Here is a 12,857-nt window from a genome sequence, read left to right on the forward strand (position 1 = left end):
TGACCTGTCCACTAGTAGTTTTTTTACTTCATCTATTTCCCATGCTACCAATAATAAGTCAATCACATTCACGCTTCTAATATAAAGCTAATAAACTACAACCATGACAAGAAATTCCTATCATGGTTCACCTTTATTTTTAATAATGGGACATTCATTTTGAAAGTAACATTTACTTACAATGCACTGGTTTATTTTAAATAATAATCTCTCTCATAAACATTAGAGATAACTTAATAATATTTTTTTCCTCTGTAGAAGTTAGACAATAATATTTAAATACTGTGTTTATAACAATAAACACAAAGAAAAAACATATGTACATATGTAGTGCATACATGAACTCATACAGAGATAATTTTATGCACAGTTTCTCCAAATATTGAATATGGAATCTTAGGAGAGTAATGGGAAACAAACACTAATCCAAATATACTGTCTGCAAAGACAGGCACCTTGCTCCCACACTGGACAATTTTTATTGTTTTATGTTATAAGGCCTATAATAAATTTTTTAATATTAAAACCTTTACAGTTGATTTCGTTGCAATAACAAAGGCCATGCAAGTTGACTGTGATCAAAAGGTCCTGCAGCAAGTCGTGTGGACTGGCTCACCACACCATGGCAGAGCCAGTAAATGACTTATTAAAAAACCCCTAAAAATAAAAACAAGTAATTCACAGTTAGAGACTAAAAACACAGACCAAGGCTCAGGGCTGTCTAGCAAAAAACCCCAAACCCTTAGTAGTGTTTTTTCAAATTGTACTATATCCTGTGAGGATCATTCAGATAATAATATGCCCACACAGAAGACAAATAAAACACATTGTTATTGTGTTCTCAAAAGATCTAACCTCTTGCGAAGATGCTTTTCCCATCCAAAGTAAAAAAATGAATAAAATTGGACTTGCTGGGGAAGGAAATGTTGGATCACACAGGATATGCCTTTCCAAAACCAGGTTTTGCTCTCTCCCTAGCCCAGTTGTCAGACATTCTTCAGAGCAGAAAGAAATGCATCTGCAGACTGTTTTCAAACAATCTTCAGTTTAATTTTAGAATAAGAAACAGGAAACACACTTTATGGATCATCCCACTCAATCTCATCTGGAGATGTGTTTTTGGTACAGGAAAGCAACCACTTACCCTTGCCATTTGTTCTGCCAGTTGCAGTCGTCCATCTAGTTCACGTCTTATCTGGGCTGCTTGCTCATCTCCATTATCCAACTTGGAAAGAGAACAAAAACAAATCCAACTGTGAGAAATGCACTGTATTCTGAATTTATAGCAAGCCATGTAGCTAAAAAACAAGAGAAATTAATTTTCATCTTAAAATCAGTGAAACAGTAAGCACATACACAGCTTTGAGGCTCACTAAGATGAAAGAAATATAATGGCCACCATATAGTCAGAGCACTCAGGGTTTCTGAAGGGTAACCAGTGCTCCCTTGCATTTTTAATACCCAGGCTATACAGAAGAGGTATTATTTCTTTATAAAAATAGCAGCTAAAATAATTCCTCCATTTATCAGAAAACTGGAATGACAAATTGGCTTAGAAAATGTTTGCAAGGAAATTTACCCTTTGGTACCATGAGTTCCTGTATAGGCATATATAGGTATATGGAATAAAACTGTGCAACTTTGCTTCCTAAGAATGGTATTATTTCACTCACAAAGCTCCTTTCTCCCAGTATTGCTCAACTGCTCACACCAAGGCATATCCAATTTGTGAACCTCCAATATTTTCATACCTACAGAATAGTCAGGACTAAATGTCTGACTTCTACCAGGGAGGCAAAGGGGAAGGACACATTTCTTCACCTCAAGAGAACAGCTGGGTCTCACCAGGAATGAGACTGCCCAACTCACTTTTCACCTGTTCACTTTTCAAGGGCAGTGGAGGGGAGGGAGGTGAAGTGGGGCTCCAGCTCAATGCATGGACCTGCAAGGCTTGTTAAGAGGAAAAAAGAGTGACACATCTTGCCATCTCACCCGAATAATTGCCAAACAAGGACAAAGATAGACTTGCTACAGAGGCCTCTCTCTGTCCCTCTCTCTGTCCCTGGGGCTAAACACAGACATGAGATGCTGAAACAACCCTAGTGCATTTAGTGTATAGCTAAGGTTTAATGATACCTGAATTGTTCTTGATTAAAAGAAAACTCAAAATCATTAGTGATGCAAATTGGCATAAACTGGTCCTTTAATTAAATCAGATCTCCAGCTAATGAACATACAGTTAGTTTGGCAAATTATTTATTACATTAAACTAGGATTTTTCAGTGTTTTTCTCACTAAGACTGCTACTCTGAGTGTATCATGCCAAATTTGTAACACCACCTCCTTTACAATGCTCCTCAGTTAAATCTAATGCTTCTTAAACCAAAACATTCATGAAAATTAGGATTCCAATTAAAAAAAAGAGAGAAAAATAACAATTAAAAATCCACTATCTAGTGCTTACAGGTCCATGTGCTTAATGCAAATCTGACCATATTTAGAAATGGGATGAAAAGTGTTTTCCTAACACAGAAATGATAAGGGAACATGGAATCTGTCAACTGTACAATCTGGAATCTTACAAAATCCTTGCAAAAACTCAGCCAGGCTACCAGAAAGAAAGAGAACAAAAGCTGATGGGATCCCCAAACAGGCTCAAGTTTATACCGCAGAGTACAAGAGGGATCATGTCCCAGACTGGAAGGGTTCTCCCACTAAGCCTGTCAAAAAATCTCCTCCTAACTTGACTGTGAGAATAAAAGCAAAACTTTTCTTCATGAAAGAAAATGTTTTAAGTTTCCAGAATATAGTTATGGTATTCCAAAAAAATTCCCAAGTTTGTATTCTTCCATTTTGCAAAAGAAGAGACTTATTGAACTTGTCACTGAGAATATTTCTATTTTCTTTTGTATTATAACCAGATAATTTTGTAATTATTTTTGTTTTCTCACTATGAAAGCCTGTCCAATAAGAAAAATTATTTTGTTTTTCTTTTTTTGGCTAAGAGAAGTAAAAATAATTTTAATAATATATACCATGACAGACATTTGCTTGAAAATATCTGCTTGAAAGTAATTTCAATGACTGAATTTTGATTTTTGCAAAAAGAAGAGTGTAGAATGGAACAAAGCTAAAACCTCTTCCTGCGCCAATACACAACTTAAATGACTGCCTCCACTATTAATTCATTTGAAGTAGTAAGAGATTTCACTTCAAGACTGATATTTAGCTATTTTTCCATTTAAAGAAATGATCATTCAAGTTAATGAATATGTGAGCTAATCTGGAAAATTTAACAATTTTTTTTCCTTAACCTTGCATTGCTTTTCATCATCTCTTTGCACTTGAGTACTCAAAAATGTGATTTCCGTACCTACTTACTTTAAAACTTCGGTCTTCTTCCCAAAATACTTATAAATTCTATTGAGTTTGCTGTCCGTATGTAATGGTGTTTTGTAAAGTATGGAAAGAAGCTGAAGAGGTGAAAAGCAAAGAAGGTGGTTTTATTTGCAGGGAAGAGCCAAGGTAATAATGACTGGTAGGTCATTCACATCTGTCCCAGTAAGAAGTAAAGCTGTTGATATTATTATTTTTGCAGTATGCAAAATAAAGTGATAATCAGTAAAACAGTAACCTTGATATCTCATTCCATGCAAGATGATTTTACCTGTTTTTATTCTAAACTCAAAAAACTACATGAAGAAACAACTTTACAAGCAATGCACTGGAGTGATTATGAATGTGTACTCCATCATAACTAATTTATCTAATGAATATGAAGTGAAAATGGCAGTAAGATTGAGAAAATTCTGCAAATGTAAGAATTTGGAATTTCTGAGTTCTATCCACTTTTTTACATAGGGAGACACTTGATAGGACCCATAACATGGGTGGGAGAAGTGACAACCATTAACATCAAGTGTACCCTTTTCCTTAATTCCATATTTGAGAATCAGATCCATACCCAAAACATCTGTGGATATCAAGCTATGACAACCATTGGAGTAATTTTCAAACTGTTAAATAAAAACTAGAAAAGCATGACACTGCATAGAAATTAATATAAATGCAACTGTGCAGAACAGCTACTCAGATTCTTCTCAGTATTGCAATTGAAATTTGGTTAAAAGAAACCACTGATCTGGATAGATTTATAATAGAGGCTTTGTACAAAAGGTTTGGGGTTTTTTTTATGAACAATTCACATTTTCATGGGCATCACACATAATGCTTCCCACTCTTAAATACAAAGTCATGTTTTTTAAAAATTCCAGCATTAGAGATTATTGAAAAAGAGGGTATACATAAATCTCATTTAACAAGAAACTTTTCAGCTTGCTGCAACAGTAATTGTACCATACCCTAGCTATTCACTGATTTCACTGACACTAGAGATGCTTCCCATGTCACTTAAACCTCACATAACCAGTTAGTGTTTTACCAGCAGGGGACCTCAGACTACAGAACACTCTACAGACACCAGAGACCAGTTTTCAGCAGATCAGACACATTAGAAGTCCTGACCAAACAAACCAATGTTTCCCCTAAATGCCACACATAGGGTGTCGAATACTTGTAAAACCAAGGCAAAGACATTGACTCCCCTTTTGAGGGCTAGTTAATTCAGGTGGAACATTCCCAACTGAGCAAAAGCATGAGTGAGATAGATTTTCCTTCTCCAAAGATGATTCTGATTTTTAAAGCTTCATCAGAAAAATCAATACTTATGAGTGACTCCACTAGGGGGCATAAAAAGTTACTTTGAAAAAAAAGAGAGACCATCATAATTTTTTTTTTTCCAGTGACGTTACATTAAAACAACTTTCTAAAATAAACTCACCACCATTAGACATCAAGCTATTAATTCAAAAATACTTTTATTCCTTAATGCTTGAAGTTGCCTTTACTTTTTCTCACTCTGGAAAGGACAAACATCTTTGGAGATAGAGTGGGAGCATCCTCAAAATGCAAGTTGCCCAGCAATTCTTATTAAGAAGATTTCAGTTGCTTATGTAAGTGTCCATTTCTGAAAGACAGACTGAAGTTTTCTACTCCAAGTTTCTGCTTTAAGGATTTCAGCCAAAACACTCCCTTGCTTCTGAAGAGACCATGCTAGAAAATAGACAACACACTGCTTTATCCACTATTAGAAAAGTGGTGACCATCTTGTCAAAAAGTTCAAGCAGTACCTTCCTTTGAAGTAAGGATCTGACATTTAGCAGGATCCTGACTGTGAAAATCAGCTCAATCCTGATCACATTACAAACCTTTGAAAAGTCACTTTTGCAGTAGTCATGCTCCAAACAGCCACTACCAGAGGCTAAATCAAACTGCATTCAGACACATCTTCAGGTTGTGCTGCCCTCTGCCTTGAATCTGCATGAAGTCAATGCTCCTCAGTTTATCTGGTAATTTAAGTAAGACTGTAAACTTATCAGACTTAAAAATTACTATTCAGAAACATCATGCTATCTTACTTGACAAACTGTTGCTTAATTTGTATGCCTGAACAGCACAGAACAGAAATACATCTGTTATAAATACATCTGAATAAATCAATGCTTCTGTATTTTAACAGGTTGGAAAAAGGCAGCATACTTTGTGATTCCTATTCAAATATTTTTTCTCTTTTGAAATTACTTAGAAGGCTGTAATGCAGCAGTGTATTTTGGCCCAGAAAAAACCAAAAATTACACTAGAAAAAGAAATCTGGTTAATGTGCAACTTAAGATAAAAAAGGTACTAATGCTGCCAGGAGGTGCTGTGTTAAAGCCCCCAGCACACACCTGCACTACTTTACACACAAATTCAGATACCCTTATGCCCAAGAAATGAGATCAGCTCGTGTATAGATGAATACAAAACTACTGCAAGTTACTGTTCTTTGCCTTCACAATGCTCAAACCAATAGTTCCTCCACATGACTATTTTTTTATTGCTGTGTTAGCTTCCCTGCAACTTTCTAATTCACAGTAACATCAACATGAAAATACACACATATGCCCATAGTATTATAAATTTCTCTACATTTAATGACTGAAATGATGCTACACATATCTAAGTACTTGCTCTTCTTTCTGCAACATGAAATCCAAAGTATTTTTTCATTCTGTGTGACAGCAATGCTTGTTTTTCCTTTACAGCTACCTTTTGCCACAATAACCAAGTCTGAGCCTGCTGAGCTGAAAGGCTGTTTGCAGATGCCCCTGTGAGGCAACCTGCAGGGTCCCTCCCTGACTACTGCCAGACAGCCAAGGTAAAAACATTCAACATAAACCAAATGGAATAAAGGACTTGGATCTAAATTGTTGAGATAATAGAGTAATGAAAAAAAATGGTTTTCTGGAAGCAACTAATGGCATCAAGGCTAGAAGAGGATGGGGAAGTCCTAGCACTCAACTTTGGGCATCAATCAAGAAAGCAGCAGGCAGGTAATGGGTGTAGTAGATGCAGATGCTGGCAGTTTTCAGATCACTGTCCTTGCTACTCTTATCTCTGGCTAAAAAAAAGGAGTTTTGCTGCAGACAGACCTGGCACCTCTCAGGCCTGCAGGATTTGTTCCCATGCTTATCTTTACAAAGGCAGAGTTGCTTGAAAGGAGCAGACTGGGAAAAGAATAAAGGTGTCTGCAGTGCTAAGGAGCCACTGTGCACTGAACACAAACAGCCTGCAGAGACTCCCAAAGTTTCCCAAATTTGTGAACCAAGATTAGCAACTAAATATGAGAAACTAGAAGAATCAACAAATTTCAATTCAGAAGAGCCATACCCAGTTCATGACTGAAATCACTTTTGGACATGAATTCAACAGGACTTAACTTCTGAAGGATGACTGTGATGGAAGTAAATTGCTCCCACATCATACAGGAGGTAAAAACCAGATTTAAAGGGCAGGATGTGTGGAGCTTTCTTAAGTTACTGCTGGACCTTTTGATAAACCTCCTGCCTCCTGTTTCACAGCAAGGAGGACACAGCTGTAAAAGTAAAGAAAATGTCATCACTCCTTTATTTCAGTGGAGGTTGTGCCATTTGGCTTTAGTTTTATTTTCTCTTCCTTGTCCATAGATTACACAGAGGATTAATTAAGATTCGTAAAAGAGATCAATAAAATGATATTTTAAAACTCTCATATTCTCTGCATGCTGTAAAATCCCTATCATGAATCATGCAAATGCCTGTGCTGACAGATGACCCAGACTGTGGTAATGAAATCCTTTGGATTTCTCACAGAACTCTGCAAACCACAAATTTTAAAAACTCATTTCCTATATCTTGCTCTTCCCAACTCAGTCCTTTTCCCAGTCAACATACACAAATCCCTCAAAAATCACTAGTTTTGGCAAATATATGGAGAATTTGGTTTAGAATATGTTCAACAAAATAATCTAGTGAAACATAAGGGAAAGGGTGTCAAGAGAGAGAAAATCTCAATAGTTAAAATAAAGAGGAAGAAAAGGCACCAACTTTAGAAATTATTTCTTTTGTAAAATGCAGGAGACATTTTCAAAAAATTTTTATGACAAAACTCAGCTACCACTGAAATAATTTTTGCTTTCAATGTGTCTGCAGTAAGTAGACTTATAAAAGCTGCACAGGCCCAAAAGCCATATTAGGCGTTCTAACACCTTCTCCCAATGCACCATCAGGCCTCTCAGGCTTCTTATATTGATTTTGCTCTAGCAGAGCACAAGATTGCCTCTCAGACAGCTGGCCAGGCTGATCACTCAGTTTTCTGGCAACACTGTGCCCACAAAAAGCTCAAACATTTGCTAAAATTAGTTTTAGTCAAAAGTCTTACTGACTGCTAATTTTTTAACAGTTTTTGTTAGGGGACACCAAGCAGCAGTTCTATAATCATATAAATATTGAAATTCTCATATCACTCTCTGTAGTGTGGCAATATTGTTAAAAACAAGTAATAATGCATGTAAAGAGCAAGGCAAATTAACAGTCAAATACTCTACACTGGCTTCAGCTGAATAAAAAAAATAAATCAATGTTTTCAAAAACTGTGTCTGAGCACCTTCAATATGTACATATGTACAATTGTACTAAAATTTTTTACAATCTGTGTACTACCTAAAAAGCTATAAAAAATCATGTGCAATGTCAGATAGTGAGATACTTTGTTCTCTGAAATATTTTTGTAAAGTCCTGAACCTGTTTATTTGATTCCAATATTGATTTGTAAGATACCACTTATACTAATTGCTTGTACTCATTAATTAAACTTACTATATACTGATTTATAAAATATGGTTATCATAAAAATAATAAAACCAACCCAGAATCTAGAGTCATTATATTAATGAATTAATGAATTAACAAAATAATTCAAATTTGCAAAAAACAACACTTAAAACTATAAAATTTAAAATACAGACTTTTTTTAATTAACTAGTGCATGGACCCTTAGGAAATTTCCAAAATAATCGAAGCTGAGAATCTAATATGGCCTGTCCTTACATTCAAGTTTGGAAAATAAAGTATATGTGGTTTTGAGTTTTCAGCAATGGCTAAAATGTCTCTCATTATTCATTTTATTTAGGGGCTTCCAATACCAAAATCCCAACTAAAACCTACAATAAGACTTGAAAATAAACAGGAAAGGAAGTACATCCAATATTCAAGCTAATCACAATGTACACAATGGGAAGAGCTAACATAAATCCACTCATTCAGGACATGTACAGAGGTCAAACTTCCACTGTACATTGCCAATTCTGTAAATGGTGAGATATTTGAAGAAATAAATACACACCATGTATTAATGAGGAAATCTCTATCAAGAGAGAGTTTATTTAATACTGTGATGTGCAGCTGTACAATACAACTTCAGTCAATGACTGCTTCCCTATCAATCATCTTGACTGCTATTAACCTTTCAGAGAAACTCTAAGTAGTGGAAAACCTTTTATTAACAGTGAACTTGATTAACCTTGCCAGACAACTTTGGCCTTTATTGTATGTCCCAAATGTCATGTGACATTTAATATTCTTCTTCTTCTTCTTAATATTACCATTACCGAAGAAAACTAAAAAATAAATTAACAGTTCAAAATTTATTCTAGACCAAATGAAAATGTAGCCTTCAATATTTTATTGTATATTTTCATCTACAGAGTTGAACTGATATTTTGGGAACAGGACACTCGGAAAAGTAATGCAAATGTTCTTGCACAATTAAGAATGAGGTTTTTGTTGGTCTATTTGGATGTGAACAGAACCCCAGCACCATTTTTGTTAATGAGAGCTGAAAAGAAACTAGAGCTTCCCAACCAGGATTTTCCCTAATTTATAGGCACGGTCCTTTCCACAACATGGTCATTTAATTGCTCTGCGTTGACTCCCCAAATAAAAGATATATTTTATAGGAATGTCAGTATTCTGATAATCTAAATTGCAAGAGCTGAGATCGGTTTCTTGTCTTGAAAAAATCATGGCAAGAGATATGTAAACAAATGAAGATAATTCAATAATGCACACATATCACTATTTTGCCAAGCTATTGGGATAACACCATTTGAAGAAAGTCTGCTAAGACCTCATATTTACAAAGAAAATCACTACCTCCATACTGAGTCTGCTACTAGTTTTAACTCTGACGATGCAAAGATAAAAGCTGATGCTTTATTTGGTTCAGAGAAGTTGTTAAGTATGCAATGTGAGCATTCAGTAATAAAGATACTCTGACCTAGATAAAGATATTTTAAATATTTATTTATTCACAGCAGTCTGTTTAGGCAACAAGGAGAGAAAAATGAGACAGCATGTACTAATGGTCTTTAGCTAGAGTGTCTGTAAGTATTACAGACTCTTTACTTAGCCTTGGAATCATTATAATACTTGGACATTACTACCAGCAGATTCTGAAAGGGGGGAAAAACCCAAATAAAAAACAAATTTGAAAAAGAAAACGACAACATTAAACTCCCGCAGAATTTGGTCCATATAGACCAGAATTGTGGGTGTGAAAGGGACAGCAGAAGAGATTATTTGGGTAAAATGCTGAGGCCTGGCTGCTCTCCAAAGCAGACATCTCTAATGATAGTTGTGGAACCTGAGGAAATGTGTGGCATGCTATAAGGTACACCCAGGCAAAATTCTATTTTTGTCAAATTATGGACCTGCTCTCCAGCAACTTGTCCATACCTTTGTGAACCTCTGCCCTCATCACTCCCCCTGACAAAAGGTTTGGCAAGTTCTCCAAAAGTTGCATATGGATGCATTGCTTTCATTTTCAATCTCCTACAAATTTCCTTGAGTGTCCCAGTTTCTGGTGGTGTGGCGTTTATTGATTGAAGGTACACATTCACCTTACCCACTACCTTCATGACTTTGTAAACCATATTCCTCCTCCCTGTCAACCTTCTCAGCTGCAGACTGAAGAGTTTCAGCCCTTTGAGTCACCCTGCAATATGCTGCTGTTCCATGATTTTCAATGCCACCCTCTAGTCCTCACTGACCTCCCCTATATCCTTCAGAGAGGAAGAAAAAAGCTGCACACAACACTGAATGTAAAGGCATAAGAAGGTTATATACAGCAGGAAAATGATGCCACTGTTGTATAAAGAACTAATGATTTAACCACACGGAAACCAAAGTGTCTTTCTGAGTTGTAATTGCCCATGCTCAGTTCAGCATCTTCTGGACCTGCACTGGTTTATTTCTCCTCTGGTGCAGCTTAGCTACATTAGAGCTAAATGAAATCACATCTCCTCACACTTCTGCCCATGCAGTTTTGTGAGATTCTCCTGGAGTTCCCTGCAGCTCAAGCAGCATTAGAGTAGACAAAACATATTCACCTCATCTGTAAAGTCAGAGATTTCTCTGACGTTGCTTTTTCCAGGCAAAATATATTGAATAAACAGGCAACAATTCTCCTAAACAGAGTGAACCAGATAGAAAAAACGCTTAAAACTCCCTAGGAACGAATCAAAAGGAAAATATAAGAAACCTTTATCCAAAACCTCCTTTGAAAACATCAAGACTGTACCATAAGAAGACTTCTACTTAGACTTGGGTATTTACCACAGAGTTTGTCATTCAGAAAAAAGCGTCATGGGGTGATGAGGAGTCAGACCACTGGGTGTCTAGAGCAGCATTGTTTTTACATAACAAACATAAATATTAAACTGCACAATTAGATGTGATTAGAATCACATTAGGATTCAAATTACTGAATCAGTAAGGGATTATAGAGAAAAAAGATGTCAGCACAGGTCAGAAGGGCCACAGAAAACAATTTAATTTTCTGCCTCTCTTTCTCTTGGCATTTGCAATGCAACAGAGCAGTTGACAAAACCCAGGTTTGCCCTTCTTACTGGTTGAAACTACAATGTTTGGCCACCACTGCTAGACAAGATGAAAATACAAGGAAGGCACTTTATGCTTTGACGGAAGGATAATAATGACAAGCTCTTACTATTTACAGATTTAGTCACAATAAATACTAAGAATACATCCTTCAGATAAATCAAAGATATGGATGCAAAGCATCATTTTGTTACTAACAGAAATGAAAGAATAGGTCTGTAATATGCCAAACTGTAAACATTTTTAATCTAACTATATCTTGGTTTTCACATCTGCTTATTGGAGTTCAGGAATACCTTTAAGACAGACTTTTCACACTCATCACAGTGCTGTCTTCCACACTGTAAAGGTCAAACTTTTCAGTTGTTGGTAACTATGAAAATGCCTTCCACCCCAACTTTGCCACAGAAATTATGAATATCCACAAACAAAATAGCTTAACTATTAATTTTTTTCACTCAAATCTTAATCTTATTTGTATGAGCGTTCTCCCTACACCTAGGCAGGGCAAAAAGCTTCAAAGCTATTTACAGAGTCTATTGAACCATCTAAATAAAGTACTTTTTAAGTCAGAACTGTAGGGTCCCTAGGTGATCAATGGAGAGATGGAAAAGCCCCCAGAGTTATTTAAAGTGCTTAAGCAGTTATCTGTACGCCTACCATGGATACTGTGGAAGTCCCAGCTGCATTGGTAATCTCTGGTGAGTAAGAGGATCAAAGAAATGGGTGTTTTTATTCTCTCTCTCACCTTCCCCCAGACCCTGCTGAAATAGATACTGGCTGTCACCTTAAATACAACTTAGTTTCAGGTTCTGCCTAGGGAATACCCTCCCACACCCACCCTCAGAGGAAGTGATGGGCCTTAAATGAGTTATGACTCATGTCCTCATCCTCCTTAGGAAAAGCCTTCCACCCTCCTCCTCTCCCACCACCTGCACAGAGATTACCATATCCAAGACAACCGAAAGATTAGCATGCAAACCTTGTTGGTATATGCATATTTATGTCCTAAAGTGGCTCACAGTGTTTTCTATTTTCCTGAAGTCATCCTTGCTTCATAAGGAAATCCCCTCTCCTTCTGCTTACCCTACTCACTCTCCAAAAATATCATGCAAAATGTTTTCTTGCCTTACTAATCACTGGTAAGAATTTCTTTGGGGTGCTGAAACCAAAGGGAATATGCAATTAGGGCAATAAATGTTAATGAGAATTGCATTAAGTAAGCAAAAGCACCTTGAATGTCACGTCAGTATTTTTTCCAAATAATTAAATATTGTTGACTTTATTAGACAGACTTCAAGCTGACAACTTTCTGTAAACATGGTGTGGAGAAGCTAGATGACAGCAGAAATGGAATTCAATTTCCCCCCTTTCTGTTCCCTTTTATAGCATAACCTGGAGAATGTTCTCTATTTCCACCTATTTCTAGGGGCCAGTGGTGGTGATGTGATGTACAGACACCTATCCACAAAATAAAAAATCCACAAAATAAAAAATAAAAACTCCTCAGTTGAGTAAGGACTAAAGAATAGATTTAATCCA

At 36.3% G+C, this 12,857-nt stretch overlaps 1 protein-coding gene across 4 annotated transcripts in view; it reads right to left on the reverse strand.

Moving 5' to 3' along the window:
• CADPS2 (calcium dependent secretion activator 2) overlaps positions 1–12,857 on the reverse strand; it is a 284,442-nt gene that overhangs the window by 168,481 nt on the left and 103,104 nt on the right. For all 4 annotated transcript variants that reach the window (XM_058806125.1, XM_058806124.1, XM_058806123.1 and 1 more), the window contains exon 4: positions 1,145–1,225. In XM_058806125.1, the coding sequence (XP_058662108.1) occupies positions 1,145–1,225 (81 nt within the window). The remainder of the gene's footprint in view (positions 1–1,144; positions 1,226–12,857) is intronic.

This window comes from Ammospiza caudacuta, chromosome 5 (assembly GCF_027887145.1).
Source record: "Ammospiza caudacuta isolate bAmmCau1 chromosome 5, bAmmCau1.pri, whole genome shotgun sequence".
In the NCBI taxonomy this organism is placed as follows: Eukaryota; Metazoa; Chordata; class Aves; order Passeriformes; family Passerellidae; genus Ammospiza; species Ammospiza caudacuta.